We start from the raw sequence: 19,765 nt of genomic DNA, 5'->3' as shown, positions 1-19,765 counted from the left end.
CAAAAGTGGAATGGAGATTCGTGTTCAGCACCCCAAAATTAAGTATCTACCATATTTTTGTCGTATTTATCGACAATTTTTTTTTCACTTGGCAAGCATTTGTATTAAGTCGCCCCACTGTGCAATGCTCCGCGGTTTTCCTGACAGTTATGAAAAAAGCCCGACAAAAACTCCATTTAAATCAAAACCGTTGCAGGAAGAACTATTCAATCTTACATTAGAAAGCGATAGCATGATGTCATGCCCTTGGTGCATAGACTGCCGACAACTGTCAGAATAGGTATTGGGCGATCTCTCGTTGAGTGATGATGGGCGATTTTCTCTCCGATCTTACCGACTATCGACATTGAAAAAACACCCAGGCTTGAAATGATAAAAATTGAATTCTCACAATGCACGAAAATTGAATTACCCGTACCTGACCAATTGAGAATTTTTCAAACCCGTACCCGACCCGAACCCGAAGCCTTGGTTTTTTAATTACCCGTACCCGACCCGAACCCGTAGAATATTTTTTTGGCGTTACCCGAAACCCGACCCGAACCCGTCGGGTACGGGTTTCGGGTAAAAATACCCGTACCCGACCATCTCTATTGTGCACTCGAGCAAATAAAGTAAATAAATAAGAGAAATTTGTTCTCCATCCAACGAGAAATCAATGGCTAAAATCCGTTCAGTAGTAACAAAGTTGTGAGCATTTAAAATCTTTCATTTCGCCGTTTCGTTCTATTTTCGATATTCCTGAACGTCTACTTTGAAACAAGTAGAGCAAAATTTCACTGAAAAATTCGAAATTCGAAATGAAATTATTTTTCATTTCTCCATCATGGACTTTTTTTTTCAACAGTTGCGTATTAACTTCAAGTTTCTTTAAAAAATATTAAAAAAAATTCAACTCTCTTTTTTTAATTGAAATTAAAAATTTATTTTTAATTTTTTTTGGACAGAATTTTTTTTTGTACAGTGTATATTTTTTTATGATGTATTTTTAATTCCCTACAACTCATTCTCAGACAGTTTTTTTTATACAACCAACGGTTTCTGGGCTACAATGTTTCGAATAAAACATATGCCAAAAGGCATACGCCCTTTTAGAATATAACTCATGGGTGTAAAAAATATCTCCATCTGTGAAAAATGCTCGATTTGCTCAGTTTCATTCAAACCAAAAATGGTCGATATTTGACCATAGGTCATTTGGCGCGATTTGTCTCAGCTTTCGTTTTGAGTCGCACATTCTTCAAGGGAATTTATTAGTGAAATTTCACTTTAATTTTATTACCACTGAAAAATTGGTTGCACTGCTTTTACGATACCAGCCTGATACTAATTGATAGTGTAGTGGTATGAAAAGGTCTAATACATTCGAAATACGTTAGAGCATCAAATGTGTCATATTTAACACACATTCGTTGTACACCTTACGTTACCTATCAATATTAATCATAAAGTCCTATTTAGAGTTCCAAGCGAAGTGAAAATCTCATACAAAATGTTCTTTATTTCACGCCCGGGAAAAATGTAACCTGCAAAAATTTCACTTCGCTTGAAGCTGTAAACAAATTCGATCCAGCGAAATCGGAGGTTGTTTATCGCATCTTTTTCACTTGGAATTACTTTTTTCACGCATGCAAACGCTAGTGAAAAAAGCAGCAGCAAGCAAAAACTTGATTTTAAGTGCGTTCATGTTCTGTCAGTTGCAATCAATTCTCACTTTGCCCGGAGTGTAGACTCGTGAATTTCGCTTCACATAAACTGTAAACTGCAGGCTGGTGAAATACCTGCGTGTTCCACAAACGGGTTTTCACGACAGATTTCGCTAGCGAAAATTTACGCTTTTTCACTTGTCAAATTTTTTACTTCGCTTGTAAGCTTTGCTTAAGTTGCTGATTCGCACCATTCAATTTGTGCGTGTAGTAATGACAAAATGCAAACAAGTAAACTATAAAACTCATAATCACCACATAGAAAAACACTGCCCACTGCTTTTTATCATTCAAATGAATTCATATTCACAGGTTTTCGTTTGACTTGATTACACATCCTCTTGTAAATGAAATGAAGTTAAACTGTTGTTAAGTTGGATATTTCAGACATGTAAACAAATTCGCATTCTAATCAGCATAAATTGACAGCTAGCATTGTGACTGTTGTTGACGTTATTTGCATCCCGAAGCTGCGTAAATATTTGAGTTAATATACATGAACGCAACATATCGTATGTTTAGGATTATATTTGCGAAAATGTACGCTTAAACTTTTAACAACTCAATTGCGCATTTTTATTTATATTCTAGGGGTTTTTCGCAGCGCATGCTTTAAAAGTACAAATTTTGATCCCCCCAATACTCGTTTTTTACTTGATCCCTCCCTAATTGTCGATTGACAGGTGGATGTTTTCAAGGAATATTCTTAAATTATCAACCCGCAGATGTTAAATGCCTAGTAGAGTTAAAGTTTGGGCGATTGTCACTGAAAGCTCCAATCGAACATGAGCAATGTTTAAAGTATGGTGAAAAAACTTTTGATTGGTACGATTGGAACTTTTCAGTGACAGTCGGCCAAACTTTGAAGGCTTTAATAGAGATAAGTGACATTTCACCTACGCACACTAGTAAGCGTGTAAACCCGTGTAGAGTTGCTTTTGTTTCCTCCAAACTGTAAATCATCGCATCTCGTTGCTTCGACTTTTATCACTTTTTATCCTTTTTGGTCGATTATGTTCAGCAGCTTCTTCCGATTTCTGATCACGAATGAAAAAATTTATTCAGAAACAAGTTTAAAACATATAATGAGTGTTCAACTGAATATTTGTCCAGCTGCTAAAAACATAGCATTGCAAACAAAACAGCTATTTGTAAATATTTTCCTCAACTAGTTGCACTAACACATTCGTACGTGAAAAGGTCTATACACTCTTTGACCAAGCGTCAAATATTTGTCAATTTTTGACAGATAACAATTTGGTCAAAGATAGTTGTTTGTCACTCTCCAATTTTAACATGGGACAAACAAGGGCAAACAACAACCATGATGTCAAATAAATGTGATCATAATGTCAGAAGCTCAAGTATTTGACCATTGGACAAAGAGTGTAATACAGGCTTAAAACGAACAAACTCTTCAATTTTTTGGCAATAGTCTGAACTAAAATCAAAATGTCATTGAAAACTGGGGTTGAATAAAAGCTTACAACTATCCTTTAGTGATTTCAATCACGTATTCGCCATATAACGAATTAGTCAAGAACATCGTATGATGTTTTGTGAAAAACTCCCGATGAGAACCTGTTTTGTCTTAAACTTAATGAATGAAGTATTTCGTATAAACAAAAGTATTCAGATACTCAAGGATGAATTGCATTAGAACAAAACAAAACCTAACTTTGAAAAAAAAGAATAATAATGCAAAGTGCAACGTTGCTGCTGGTATCAGTTTGTTTGGGTAGGTTAGTAAAACATTGATTTGCATCAGAAACTAAAATAGCAAGTAAACAAAATCCAATGTGGATGGATGAACCTAACCTGCACCACACGGGAAAAAAATATTGACCGTGAAAACAGAAATGCCAAATGTTGAAATGTGAAAAATAACTACCCATGGTTCGAACAAAACAAAAATTTGCACGCGCATTTTGCAAAGGTCTACTCAAATATAAAATGATTCAAACAAAAATCTGCAGCAACTTTGAAAAAACTACCAATATCTGCTAAAGTCCTAGAATTAAAGCTCTTGATGCATTCTTTGACCAAGCGTCAAATATTTGTCACATTTTGACAGATGAAAATTTGGTCGAAGATAATTGTTTGTCACTCTCTAAGTTTATCATGGGGCAAACAACAACCATGATGTCAAATAAATTTGATCATTAAGTCAGAAGGTCATATATTTGACCATTAGACAGAGAGTGTATCACAGGCTTTAGAGTGAAGCTCGCAGTACATTTTTTTCAGAATCGTGGTTATATTTGCGCAAATGTACGCTTACACTAGACAACTAGGTTACTCTTTTTTATTTATATTTTATGTGTTTTTCGCAGCACAGCGTTGAAAAGCACTTTGAATACATAAAACCGCTCCGCGTTGATTACTTCAATAGAGAATCAATTGTCAGGCAGGGAATATTCTAACATTATCTTCAAAATGCAGATATTTAGAGTTGGTGTGCAGATTTTTGCCGATCTGCAGATATTGACAGTTTTTCTTAAATTTCTGTAGATTTTTGTCTGAATCTCCTTATATTTTCGTTGACATTCACAAAATGCCTGCCGATTTTTACTTGAGCGAGCGCTAGTTTTTTTTTGAGTCATGGGTAGGTTTTTTTCACATTCCTGGAAGATTTATACGATTATTCGAGCAGTTGCTAACAAGTTTTTTGAAACATTTGGCGTTTCTGTTGCCACGGTCAATGTTTTTTTAACGTGTGGTTTATCCAGCCACATTGAATTTTGTTTATTTGCCATTCCAGTTTTTATGCAAATCAATGCCTTCCTAACCTACCCAAATGAGCTGAGACCAGCAGCAACGTTGCAAAGTTTTCAATCACACTTTGATTGTTTTTTAATCACTATTTGGGTTTTCAAAATATCATAGATGATCAACTAGATAACTTAATTGCTTGTGGAAAATTTACAGAATTTGCCATTGCATATTTCTGTCTATATTTTTTTCTTTGCAGTAGCTATAGTTTAAAGTCATCCGAAACGAACCCAAGTATAATGCTACAATGTTGCATCGTTTGAAGGCTGATGGAAACATAAAACCGCTTAGAATGAGATGTTCAGATCTGGTCCATCCATCCTTACTTGAATTTGTTTTTTTGGCATTCCAGTTTTCACACAAATCAAAAAAAAAAAAAAACCTACCCAAACAAGGTTACCAGTAGCATGTTGATCTTTTTGTTATTTTTCCTTCTTTTTCAAGGTTAGTCTTTTCTCTGCCTTACAGGAATTCATCCGTGAATATTTGAATATATTGATACAGCAAGGTCTTTTTTCACGCGGGTTGCTTTCCTCCATTATTCAAAAGCGGTGCAAGATATCGATCTCATTTCAATCACGTTTTTAGTTTTTGACCACGAGTGATCATACATCAGCCTCAAAAAATTCACAATTTTTGGTGTGAATACTCGAAACTCCAAGTAATGCATTTTGGTCTCTGGATTGACCACTTACATATTCAAACGACGTTCAAACATTTTAGGACGGTTTTCCTCGTTATATCTGCAACTCAAAAAAGTCTTTTTAACGTGGGCCCATACATATTTGGAACGCATAATCCACGTAGAAAAAGACCTTAGTGTACATTTGTTTTAACGAAACGCCTTATTTACGAGGTTTCAGGCTGAACAGGTTTTTATCCTTTCGCAGGTTCGATGCTCCATGATCACGTACAACCATGATAACGACGATTCGCGAGATGGTGTTCTAGACTGATTCGTTATTTGAAAAACAATTTCCATATCTGTCATACTTTTTTTATCAGTGCATTCGTTTAACACAGTTTACAAAAGGAGTGTTTTCATAGGGACAATAATTTCAATTATCATTAACGATGTGGTATCCTGTGGTAAATGTAGACTTTGAAAACTCCGTTCCGATCGAACTCCGGCCCAGATTTCAAAAAATCATGTTCAATTGTTTTTTCAATAACCATAACATATGTTTGATGCACAAAGGTATTTGGATTGAGTTTGTTGAATAACAACTACCGCATGAGGCTTCCACCTGTTTTGGAACGTTTGTGGACGTTACTGGCGTCACTCATGAACTTGCACGAATTGCTCCGCGGTCAGTTATTGCTTAATTTGGCTGCCAGTCACATATGAACGTTGGATGTTTACACGAATTGTCGTTCAAGTGCAACGTTTGTTTATGTGCATGACGTTGGCATCGGATCCGTTAGCTTTTTTTTTGCTGTTTAATGTGGAGATAGTAAAATCAACAGCTTCCATGAGTTGTAAACACAACCTACTTAAAAATATGACATAATAAAATTGAAGTGGCTTGTAAATTAATGAAACCACAGATAAGTGATCGAAAAAGTTGTTTGGAAAGTTGCTAGGGAATTTGGTACACACATAATCCATATCGTGAAATCAACAACGAACCAAGGTTTCCAAAGCTATATGCTGAAAATTATTTCCTTATTTTTCACGTTGACGCATTGTGAGAGATAACAAATTTGCGAAAAATAGCCACCAGAAGAGTTCCCCGCGGTTTATGAACCATGAAGCATGCCTTAATGATGTTCTGGTTGTTTGTCATACCCATTTGCCTTTTGTTGATTCGCGAGTAGGTAGGTATACTGTGAATGTATGATTTTGTACGCGTTTTTTGTAGGTTCACATGTTTGCGAGATCATAGTGATCAAAGTATTTCTCGAGAGGAAGTATGCCAGAGTAGTTTTCCGTAGGCATAAATCTTCACGTGGCACCCGATGCGCAATTTGGGCACAAACGGTTTTTGCTGATAGTGTATTTATCCAGCAACGAGTAAGTTTAATTGTGAATCATTTTCGATAAGAAGTACGATTGGTGAGAACAAATTGATTGAACAAAAAATTTATTTGTCAAGATCAAGTTCAGCGTAAAACTGCATAAAAACGCGTGATCAAATGTAGATATGACAATTTATTCTTCACCCCCATTTTATTCAATTACTTTTTCCCTAAGCCTGCGACCAGTAATGAAAAAGCTAACCGAAAGAAAAACTCATATTTATCGCAATTCATGGTAAGATAGGCAAAAAAGACGAAAGCAAGTAGCCATGACTGAATAATTGCATGACCATTCAGAAGCGATAAAGATGACTTTCATTGGAAGTTTAAATTTCGGAACTTTCTCGGAAAATACTTATGGAAAAATAAACTTACACTGTGACTGAACGCATTCACTACAGTACCGAACACACTACTAGGTGTTCCGGCTTCCACTGGTGTAGAATTGCGTTGAATATAATTATAATCATTACCTCGGCAGCAACTCAGCGCGGGGGGCAGATCGTCAACAACCGTCAATGATTCGTAACTTTTTGGCGAACCAACAACAAAAAAAGTCTAATTACCGCTAATGTTCGGTGGTGAGTGCTACGCAAGTACGTCTTCAATTCGGTGGTGGCTTTTTGGTGTTGCTACCTTCGATCTATTGAAACGAACCGATGATGCCGAGTTCGGAGAAGATCGTAGCTGCAATCAGTTCTGTTTGGCTGTAGAATTTTTAGCACCTCCATGAACAGTACAAAAAAGTTGTTCTTTTCGATACTGAACGGGGTTTGTTTTAAGTGTTCGAGGGTCATTCGAGGATAAGCCTAATGCGATACCTCATCACAGACGCAAGATACTGAGAGGATATAATTGATGTTAATTCTTCAAATGAGCGTCGAGTTTTGAGGCTAATTCATTTTTGCTGAAGATATTCGCTTGAAAACAACGTCAGTAGCAACACAATTTTCGGGGAAATCTTCAAATGGCTAATGTTTGAGGGTAAACAATATCTGCATTTCTTTATTCATGAGTTATATTTTTATTATCTCTAGACACGTTCTACGCTAGACCTAGGTTCTTTTTTATTAAAATTGACAAGTACAGGTGTTAGTTTTTTTAAGGTTATGCAGCTTTTGCGACTCCCATGGCAATGATAGAATGTTCTATAATTTGCATATTCTGTAGTATCGAATAATCATATTTTACATTGCCCCTGCGTTAAAAACCACCCAAAATGAGAAGAAGTTAGATGCACAGAATATAAAGAAGCTTCTTTCCTGCATCGATAAACTAAAAATAATAATGATTCCAATTCATCATTTCTTTTCGGAAAACATTTGTTTGCACAGTTGTACCCAGTGCAATCATTCCGTTCATGAACCATTTAACCGTTACGAACCGAACATAATGACGTCGATTCCAATCAGCTGTAATTTTGAGGTGTTATTCCTAGCTAGTGAACACAGAAAAAACATTGCCATTTACTTATACAATATTTTCTCTTCCTGCTTACAAAAGAGGAAAATCTCTTCCAAATGTTTCTAAAACTCAATTGATCTTTTTTCTTACTTTTTTTCTATTAAAAGCAAAAAAATGCACTAAAGCTCACAAAAGTTGTCTTACCATCGCTCTTCAACGATTTCTGTGCTCCTACACTCAAAATATTTTACACGTTATAACTACCGGAAAAGTGATGTGAATATTTTCCACTGTTATTTTCACGTAGATTTTACGTGATTGTCATATGAGTTCATCATAAACTGGTGATATGATTTATCCTATGAATCTCATGCAGTAGACACATGCATTTCATGTGAATTTCACGTAGAATTCATTTACTGGTAAAATGAAAAGCATTTGAGTATCCGATAGCTATCACGTTTTATGCAACGTATATTTTTTATTTATTTCTATAAATTTTAATAGATCAGAAATGGTTATCAGACATTATCGAAATATATTGCGTAATAAATCTCGGGTATACAAATTCGTCGATTCGTAAATGAATGAAATGACATCAAAACTGATAAATATTACGACATTCATCAGCGATGGTTACTAGCCGCTGAAGCTGCTTGTGTTCAGGTAGCTCCTCCACCACCGAACCCAAACGGTGTGAAACTTGTAAGCTAAAGACTGAATATTATTTAGATTTTCTAAAAACTCACTTATATGCAAACCATCGAGAAATTTTGTTTATGTTCTTCTGACACTGAATCAGACAAACGTTTCACCGCAGACAGACGTCCAAGCTGAGTTCCGAAATTGTGTAAAGTTTTTTGTAGTAGCAATTCGTGACCAGATAGCGCTACCAGTGACACCAACCTCGTACACCAGCGATTTTGAGTGTAGTGTGTGTAGAAGTGCGTCAATAGGCCGCAAAGTAATTAGGGGAGAGGGGGGCAGTTTCGGACACTTTTCCTATCTTGATTTTTGATATTTTCTTGTTATCTTTTAAAAAAATCTGAATTCATCCTGGCTGTTGCTTGGACATCAGAGTATCATATAAGCGTGTTAGTAGTGTGCGTTGATGCGATTTCGATTGATTTATTTGAATTTTCCAAAATTGCTTTTTTGTCCGAATGTGCCCCGTGTGTGGGGTGTCGTGTCCTGTCCACCAATTTTTCAGATTTTCGCTCACAATAAACCGTCTTTCTTCTTCAATGTTCATTATACGACTGAATCTGTTGTCTGTTAACCTGCTTCTCCTCTCTTTAGTTACTTTTCCTGAATTACCCTCTCTCTTTCTCTATCTCTCTTACTCTTCTCTTATCCTTGTTCCCTACATGGGGTAGTTTCGGACAGTCCTGGGGCACATTCGGACAGTGTTGAAAAACTTTTCTAGATTAATGAAAATTTCGTGTTTTTCAACTCTTTCTTTCATATAAGCAAAGACTGAGATCAGATGGTTCACCAATCTTGAAACTCATCCTTTTATTTCAAATTCAATTCATAAAATAAAAACCGAGCAAACTGGCTATGAGAAGGAAAGGATATAAGAACATTGCCATTTTCTCGGCAATACAGTAGGTTTCCGTTTTTGGCATGTTCCGTTTTTGGCACACTCCGATTTTGGCAACAAAAGGGTTCCGTTTTTAGCAACATTTTATAGTACATAGTAAACAATCAGTGGTGAGCACCATTCCGCTAATTCGCTAATTCGCTAATTAGCGACGCTGAAATTCAGTTACCGATTTAGCGATTTCGCTAATTTATGAGCTGGTTAGCGAAACTGTTAGCGTCGCTTATATTTTGGCCTTCGAAACGCTAATCGCTAATTCGTTAAATTGTGTAGAGAAGCGACAATAGAAATATTTAGAAAAACTGTGAATTGCTGATGGCGTACGTAAATTGATTCGAAAGATGAACATACTTTACTGCGAAAGTTACTTTTGTCAGTTTTTTACCCTAGAATGGAGTTCCAAAAGAACAAGCACAAGGTCTAGATTAAATTTCCGGAACACCAAGAACTTTGGTAAATTGCAATGCGCTTGAAATTACGACAACTTTGGTTCTATTTTTTCGATTCAGATAATAATTGAATTATTATGAAAACATTCCTAAGAGTATCTATTTTTTATGCAAGCTAAATCACTTTTGTTATTCTTGTTTTTACAAAATCAAATATGAATACCGTTTCGTGAACCTCTTATTGCAAATACTTAGCTTTAAAAAGTAATTGTTTTAGTTTGTTCAACCAAAAAAGATCAAAGTGATCCATAAAATATAGCGATATGACTATTTACATATTAAAAAGTTAGCGATTAGCGGTTAGCGAAAGTTCCGCTAATGTGGGTTTGGCGTTTAGCGTTTAGCGATTATCGAGCTAAATTTTCCGGTTAGCGGCTTAGCGATTAGCGTCGCTAAATTTTCGATTAGCGGTGCCCACCACTGTAAATAATAAAGCATACAACAAACTGAGCTGATTCTGACACCCGTTCTAGGTCGAAATTGAAGCAAAAGCTCCGCAAAGACACATGCTTTGTTATGTGAGGCGCTGTTCTGGCAATGATTTTGTAACGAGGGAATTCCTCCGCAAGGTCTTCTTGTCTTTTTTTTTCTGTTTGTCTATACGAAAAATGTATGTTTTTAAAAATGTATTTCAAATGAAGCAAGCGTTAATAAATGCAGTTCCCCTAGAATGATATATAGTCATACATCGATATAAGGCAACCTTGATATAACGTAACTTTTTCAAATATCTTAAAATGAGAGTACAACAATCATTTTAGGGGTGCATAATGTTCCAAATGAATGTTTTTAATAAGTTTTGAATCCAATAAGTACCGTTAAATGAGTAAAATCGACAATTTTTTCTTCCATGTTTTGTGGCTGGTTATATTTGTCGACGAAAATAATCTTAAAGGGGCATAAGACAGGTTAATATATATACTGCTAGATGAAGGTAAATATGGTATCAAGAATCTTGCATCAATGAAAAAAAAAATTTTTTTTTGTGCTTCGATATAACGTAACTCAAAAATAAAGTTACCTTATATCGAAGTATCACAAAGCGCGAAATTCAAATTCTGGAAATCAATTAAAAATTTATCAAAAGACTAATTGGTAGCTGTTACTGATCAAATGGGTAAAAAATGTACTCAAACAGAAGTCGAACATTCTTTGCAAAAATGGGTTTAATTTCTCTCACTAATGGGTAACTCAAATTTAAAGTATATTTGACTCCAACTGTAAACAACGCACTGCCGTATACATCAGGCCTGGCAATCTAAAACCAGCCGTCGTTCACACTCACTTGCTTTCAAATGGAACAGAGCGTTTGACGTCACACTCGCTGTTGCAAAAGTACTGCGAGAGAATAAAAGTGACGATAAATTTAAAATTTTTTATTACTTTACGTTATATACGATGGACTTAGTTGAAAACCTATTGAATCATATTAATGAATATATTTTCATAATAATTTTGAAATCTCAAATTTTGAATCTCAGTTTTGAATCTCAGTTTCTATATCAATGACAAAAAAAGTTTCCTTTTATGGCACGGTTCTAGTTTTGGCAACCGAAATTTAAAATTTTGTTGCCAAAAACGAAAACTCACTGTACTTAATTGGGTCAAAGTGCAATGGCATTCGTGATTGTCAAACGACTGCAAATTGGTTCACTTACGCTGCTTTCTGGAACCTTATTCAAGTGTTCCAGAACATTGAGAAACAATTTTCCAATCGCCTTGGTATACGTCAATCCAAAAATCATATGGGAACTTTCGATCAAATATTTCTCTAGAAATGTTTCTTCCACGTTCGTAAATACTTGTTGATCTGAGTTTTTGGACGAGAAGCTTTCTGATTGTTCCGTTTTTTCGTTTCTTTGATTTTTCAGACGACAGACCAAGGTCTTCCTTCAATTCCGCAGGTATTAGAAGCGTGTCTCAAAGACATTGTTCCGTTAGAAACTCCTCCCAGCTCATCTTCGTTGATGCTTGCTCTATCGATTTTCCTTTTGTAGTTCCGAACCATTTTTAGGACTGAGAATCAGTCTAAATCGATATTTGTTAATAAAAAACAATCAAACACAAATTTGGTAAGTGTCCGAAAGTGCCCCACCACCCTCCGAAGACAAATCCTAATTTTATCTAATAAATAAGATATTTGTTTCCCTGTGGTTATCACGTTTTTTTTCATTATATATTAGTTACGAACTAAGGTGGTATACTTGAATTTCTAAATCACTCACTAAGAAATTAGAGAAATCCTGACAACTTCATGCTCAAACGGTTAAAAACATGTATGAAAAATGGCACTGTGTTGTTTTCAAAAGTAATAAACAACCAAGAGCTGTCAAACTATATGGTAGCTGTTGGTGGAAGGGCTGCCAACTTACTTATATTTTTTGTTTGGTTTAAAATTGCACCATCTGTTTTTTTCAAGTTCTGTCCGAAACTGCCCCCCTTTCCCCTACTTACCGAGTTCATCGCTTCTACGTTCGCTTACGTGGAAACTCATTATTTAGGTCTCTTTGATCGTTCATTTTTTTCTAGTTTGAGCTCTAGGGCTAAACCTGTGTCTACCAGTGTAATCCTAAATAATTTTGAGTGGACATTACGGTGTAAACACATCGATAAAAAAACATACCAGAATGAAATAAAAAAAACGAAAACGGATTCGCAAGTTAAATTGACGTGGACTACCTTTCTATCCCTTTTAAATCCCTTCAAAAAATAAGTCCTAATTGCGAATGCAAACAAGTGCTAAATTGAAATTACAAAATTTTAACAGTGTTGAGAAGTCGCATTGAGATTGGACACATAAAATGATTAATTATTTGAAAGTTTATTTTAAGATACAAACAAACCACCTTTTAAAAAGTACCAATTTATCATAGTATCGCAAAACTCTACCTTCAAAAACTAGCTTTTGATTGTAGTTAAAAATATTATATCATTCCAAAAAAATTGTCTTTATGTATCGTGTACACTGACATAATTTTAATAAATGAGTACATCTTAAACCTTTGTTTTTCAATCACATGAAAATGTGCAATTCCACAAAAAAAAAAAAAAAAAACTGAAACTGGTTGAAACTCTGCATACACATTTCTATAAGCAAAAGATGCCATTATGTGCTATTGGTTTAATTTTTTGAAACACGATTCATTTTTGAGAAGCTATTAAATGTTATGTTGGATAAACATTGATAATCACAATTTTTTTAGATCCAAAACGATTCGTTTGATCGGTGTGACGTCTTCGGCAAAGTTGTAAATAAAAATTTTGTCTCTCCGACAAAAAAAAACATCTGAAAACAAAATTACTTTTTTGAAAAAAAAAAAATTAAAAGAAAAATTATACATTAATTAGGGTATCGGACGTCTTCGTCAGTGGTTTTCTTCAGCAGTTTTTCTGCAGCAATCTTATGCAAAAGGAAGCCGAAGAAAACCATTGACGAAGACGTTCGATACCCTATCTAAAAGGACTCAAATCTTAAAAATATGTTTTTTTATGAAAACTGCCAAAGATTGCCTAAACATTGCGCTACGTTCGATCATGGAGAAATAAAAAAAGTAATAATTCTCTGAAAAAAATGTTTTAAAATTTATTTTTTCATATGTAATATTTCATACGGAAGAAAAAAAAACTACAACTTTGCTAAAGGCACTGTGCAATAATTTTGTTCGAACATTTGTTCTGGCCACTTGGGTTGAATTAATGATTTAGACACGAAGGAAAAAGTACTTTTCTGTCCACTACTCTGGTCGGTCTTCACTACCTGCCTGGCCGATTATTGTTGAGGTTTTCAGGAAATAATACACAAACCGAAAGATTTTCGCTTCTAAAACGATTAACTGTGAACTTTTTGACAACATTTTTGTTCAGTTAATAGTGAACTGTGTGAGAGAGAGAGAGAGCCTTCACATACAACGTAAAAAAACGTAACTCAGTGAGATTTAGTAGCATATTCAAACCTAAAACTAAACTGGTACTAAAACGTTAATTTCCGGGAGATTTAAGAACTTTACGGGTCGACAAAAGCGGAGAAAAATGGCCTTAGCTCAACCTGAAAAAAGATGGATTATAGCTTTCTAACAATTCCTGTAAATTTTGCGAAATGCGTCAAAGTAACTGTTCACTGGGTTCGTCGCTTCTACTATATTAAACTATATTTAAGTCTCTGAAGACTTTTAGCACTTCCGATTTGACTAGGCGCAGCATAACTCACCGGAATGTTTAAAAAGCTATATTCTGTCATTTTTTACAGATTGAGCTCAAACAAACCCACCCTACAAACCACAATTACACAAGAGTTTTTCAAGTTCTGTTATTTTCGAGTTTCTGTAGTTTCGAATAGGAGAATTGCTATTCCCAAAAAAAATAAATAATTAAAACATCTCCAAAAACAGCTCACTCCATAACTTCGTACCATTCAAACGAAATCTTCGTGTTTACATGTATAACCAGCTGACGTTATAATGAGCTAGAAAAATCGATGTTACCAGATTATTTTGCTCGCATGTTACGCCAATGCGTATTTTTGCCTCGGGCCAACTTTTGCCCCTCACTACTTAGGGTTATTGCTATAACTATATAGCAATTCTTATACCTTAAAAAACCAATGAGTTTTATAGGGGAAATCAGATGATTTCAATTACATCTTTTTCAAAACGTAAGTTTTAAACAGGGAAAGATGATATTTTCTATATGTATTCGCTGAACAAAAAACTCCTCTGGGTTCCTATTTTGGCCGTAGCATTTCTGTATACGCCACACACGACCGAAATGGGCTATTCTGCGGTAAATATTTGAGTCTGACACAACAAATTCACTAAAATATTTTATATATTTTATTCTTTATATTTTGTATGAGGAGTTTAAAATAACCATCGGAACACTTCAACCCCTATTTTCAAAAGTTGATTATTAAGAAATTACTACCGAAGTTCTGCCATCTTTAAAATTCATACCGCATACCATCCATCATACCATCCAAGCGTTACATAAATACTGCCGTTCCAAGCATGTCTGTTCCATGTTCTATGCAATCCTTATGGATGCTATGATAGTTATGCTTAGAACGGTAGAATAATTCCTACATATAAATACTACAAGGTATACAGCCCTAGGGTTGCATGAATTGGTGACGTGGGACTAAACACTGTAATAAGGGGATTTTTTGTTACAAAATATACAGAGTCCGCAGACAGAATCAATGTGATTGCTCGGTGACTTACGTATTTTTATTTTCAGTCTTCCCTGGAAATCTACGCTTATCCTTCTTGTTGAAGAAGCACCAAGACTTTCTCGTAATGCGTCAAAGTCAGAATTAACTCTATATCCTCAAAAACCAAATCCAATAATACTTACGTTATCATAAAGAATGGTTTTGTCTTATTTAACTTTGATTAAATGAAATTTTTAATATGGATTTTACTTTCGAAATAATATGGGAGCCCTTACAAAAGTGCAATAATTGGCAAACATAAGAAACAAACAACAAACAAAATTATCAACAAGTTCCAGCAAAAAATCGTAGCAATCAACAATTCCAATTTTGTTTTTTGCTTGACAATTTTTGTCATTTGCCTACAATTACATTCGCTTTATTACGAAGCTAATAAACGTTTATTATGGAAAAGTTTAAAATAATAATATATCATCTAACAATTTTGAAATGCAAACAAAGATTCGGAATGAATCTTAGTAAATAGACCAAAAATTTACAAGCATTCGCCAGCTCTTTTTTTTTATTCTCGCTTATTTTCCGTCGGTCTATTTCCGCCACTGTTGTGGCCAATTACCGACGCCCAGGGAGGCGACTCCACACCCAGGTCCCTAACTCACGACCCGTTTATCAACGGACCGGCGCCAACGGCTTTACTTCCTCATGCGATGGAAGGCGTGATCCCAGAGATTTTTCGCCTCAGAAAATCTCCCGGTGTCGGCTAGGATTGAATCTAGACCAGTTGGGTTAGTTGTGAGTGGATCACGCCACCTCACAACCATCGACACCTATGTCAGCGGTGGGATTCGCACCCAGGCGTCGAGCGTGGTTGGCGGAGACGTTACCAACCACACTAGGCCCCCGCTTATTCGCCGGCTCTTATTCTTCTATAAATTTGTATATTTGGGAATTCAATCTTTCGATACTATCCAGTCACGATTCTTTGGTGAATATCGAATATAAAATATAATACATACCATTGGAAAAATGTAGAATTCTTGTTGAGTACTTTATGGTAATCATATTTATGAGATAAACTTCCAATTACCATCAGCAGCAGCATTTCAGTTTTTCTTCGATTGCACACGAATAGAAATATACGAACAGAAGTGTACCACTGCAATACGAATAGTACCGCTGCAGTACGAATAGAAGTGTACCGCTGAAATGTACGATTAGAAGAGTACCGCTGCAATCATAAACGACGAGAGACCTGCGGTTCTCTACTCCACTGGTACTGTTGCTTCTACCAGCATGTTTTCTTTCGAGACATCAGTTTTTATTAAGTTTTGAATGCAGGTTTAGAAATTGTTTAAGAGTGGGGATTGTTTTTATACTTTTCGGAAAACTTTTACCTTCGAGACATCATATTAGTTTAAGCTCATGGGAGCATAAATAAATTGACCTATTGGGACTGGGAGACTCTGTCATTCTTTTTTCGATATTGATACAGAGAATATCACAGGGAACGGTTGGTGTCCATCCACGTCGTATGTGCTAGGAATGCTTGCATGTAATTGGTTCATTGTTCGCGTAAATTTGTCATTGAAACTTTTAATCAATTTTACCGCTTAGCAATGAAATTAGAGTGATAACTAGCATATCACAAAATTGTTATGCATTTTATCTATCCAACAACATATTGGTTATTGTTATCCATCATGTGGTTATGCTGTTTTTAACGTTTGAAATCTGACGCAACATTTTCCAGTTACATTTCCAGTTTTACAGAATGCATCCCAGTATAGAAAACAAAGACGTAGTCCCACGTCAAAAGTAGGATTTTTAAATATAATATGTAAAGCACTACGAGTTTAGTGGAAAAAATCTATCTCTGACGGTTTTGGTAATAAGAGTTTGGAGTTCCAATGTGATTCGATTCAATTTAGAACAAAAGTTACTGAACTTTTAAAGTAATTTCATATTTTTAAACAATTTCGCTTGTCGGTTAGGTTTCCAAAGGAAGGACTTCTATATCTAAACTTAGCTTGACTGATTGCACATGTCAATTGTTGCTACTCTGTGATTGATTTAATCAGTAAAATCGAACAGTGAATCAACTGAATGGGGCGTCAGCCGCGAAGAGGAAAAAGATGTTAGTGTGACTTTTAACTTCGGAAACCGTGCATCTCCACAAGGATCACAAGAAGGAGATTTTTGTTAGAGAGAACCATACCAATGTTCTCTACCCCATCGTGACAAAACAAACAGTCCTTGAGAATAAACCCATATTTAAGTTCTTTTGATAACCAACAATTTCTTAAATCGTTGATCTTATTTGATATACGCCCGGGTGTTTGCTGTATTCCGCAGTTCTAATTTACTGGTCAACACAGGTGTGGAAAAGATTATAGGTTTTTAGCCAGTCCTGTGAATTTTGGTGCCCCTCCACCAATATTTTTTCAGAGACTTAAATGAGCGAGCAATTACTGTGCGACACGCATTTCATACTGGTTAAGCTGTTACTGTAAATTATCTCAAGGTTATTCCTTCTGGTCGAGCTGTTGTTCAACAAGATAACGCTTCAAATGTTTCAGAATAAAAATCTGAAAATGATTTCGAAGCGCCCTCTCTAGTTTGGTACACTCAAATTACGTATGCTTACTAGTGTTCAAATATTAGAAATTTTCAACGAAAATCGTTGCTATTCTCAATTGCTACGATAAGGTCTCTTTATAGGTAATTAAAGCAAATGTGTGATTATTTCCCTTTTCTCGACAAGTCAGTTTTGATTCCTACAAGTATTAAGGCAATGCCGGGTTCAGAACTGTGAGGGCCCGTGGGCCAAGTAATGAGTATGAGAGAGTAAACTGAGACGTAAACTTTTTTGGGGACCCCCAAAATGTGAGGTTCCGGAGGCTATGGCCCCTTTGGATTCCCTCCTTCCCCCCTAGATCCGACTATGGTGATAAGTCTGAATTGCGAAAGCGAACAAATCATAACAATTTCAATTACACATCTCTAATAGTATTTTGAAGTCACCCTTTTGTAATTAGCAGAATTATGCGAAAACAAATAACTAAAAAAATACTATAAATTATCATTTGTGAAACATTGAATACGAATGCGTAAATACTTTTAGTTGTAGGAAACGACAATAATCGCGCGTTTTACAGCACCACGACAAACCCTAACGGGGAACGAATTAAAAACAAAACTCGTAATTCAACGAATTTCTGAGCAATTTTTATATTACCAAAACTGTATTGAATTAATTGATCCTGCGATCAGACTTTGTTGGATCAAAACAGCTGAAATTTAGTTATGTTGATATTAGAATGGTTCAAAAGTCAATTAAAACTTCTAGTTTAGAACTCTATTGAGCCACTTTACAAACTCTTTCTTCGTGTCAACTGCCCACTGCCCACACCCGGTATTGACACTTCGAGTTAACATTTCAAATGAGAACTTGACTGTTATACGGTGTAACAAGTTTTGCATAATTCACAAACTTCTGGCGAGGATGTTGAAACCACCAACACTGGAGAACTGTTTTTTCAATCGTCTTTCAGTTATGGTCATCAGCACATGGTCAGAGAAATAATTAGCATTTGCGTTTGAGGAGAAGTTGTTTCGGAAGTCACGTACTTGACTGTTGGCAAGGTAAAAGCGTCAAGAATCAGATCGCGCTGCATATAATTTTTACCGTCAAATGAGAAACACTTCAAATGCTTCAAGATACTTTGACCATGACTGATCAATTGCCCGAAATATCATCTTCATACAAGATAATTCGGTTGTCACGATTCACATCATTTGTAAACACATCTGATCACTAGAATTCACAGATTCAACATATAAAACTATGTTCACCTGACCACTAACCCTTTACACAATCCCATACAACAGTCAATTAGAAGTACAAATATAACATTTACCAACAACATCGAGAAAGGCATTCCACTTATCGTTGAAGTACGAGCTGCCATTGATGATGTCCGGTAGTGCCCCGATGGACACATTCGCGAAGGGATCTACCATGGTTGCTTCACACTATCAGTTCACAAGGTTTCACCTTTCCCCAGGGACGCCTGTTTAGCACTGCACTGCACTGTGTTCAACACAGGATTTTGTCAATTCCACTGCTCACTATCTCTCTCTCTACTTAACTGTCACTATCGCTGAACCGAATTTTAAAGAGCGTCGTAAGTCACCGGTTGCTCACAAGCAACTGACGCTTAATGTGCGAAATCTTGGGTTCTAACCCTTTGCTAGATATTTTCGATGGCAGCAGCAGCAGCAACAACAACGCGCGCTACCATCTTGCTCAAAGAAGAGTCGTGCGCGATGGCACCCCGCGCGAGTTACGATCGCAATCTATGACGTATGTTGTGCGCAGAGTTCCTTACGACTCGTCCGTCGATGGATGGCGTGGCGGTGCTTAGTGTTATAAGGTAGGTACACAGCTCTTGAGCCGGCAATGCCGGCAGCAGCCTAGCGAACTTGAACAGTTTCCGTACAGTGCCACGCTGTACTGAGTTGAACTTCGAGTACGATTTGGGTCGGGTAATCAAATTGAGTTTCGAGATCTCGTTTCTCGAGATGTTTGTCGGTAGTTCCGCGTGCAATCAACTGTCGAGATGCGCTTAAAAATGACCTTCCGATG

General features: G+C 36.0%; 1 protein-coding gene across 1 annotated transcript in view; it reads right to left on the bottom strand.

The window, feature by feature from the left end:
• The window catches only part of LOC129730701 (fatty acid hydroxylase domain-containing protein 2-like), a 34,842-nt gene extending 15,489 nt beyond the window's left edge, over positions 1–19,353 (bottom strand). The window contains exon 1 of the mRNA XM_055690235.1: positions 19,038–19,353. Within this exon, the coding sequence (XP_055546210.1) occupies positions 19,038–19,140 (103 nt within the window). The 5' untranslated portion in view covers positions 19,141–19,353. The remainder of the gene's footprint in view (positions 1–19,037) is intronic.
• Positions 19,354–19,765: the final 412 nt, after the last annotated feature.

This window comes from Wyeomyia smithii, chromosome 3 (assembly GCF_029784165.1).
Source record: "Wyeomyia smithii strain HCP4-BCI-WySm-NY-G18 chromosome 3, ASM2978416v1, whole genome shotgun sequence".
In the NCBI taxonomy this organism is placed as follows: Eukaryota; Metazoa; Arthropoda; class Insecta; order Diptera; family Culicidae; genus Wyeomyia; species Wyeomyia smithii.
This window is presented reverse-complemented; position numbering and strand designations above follow the sequence as displayed.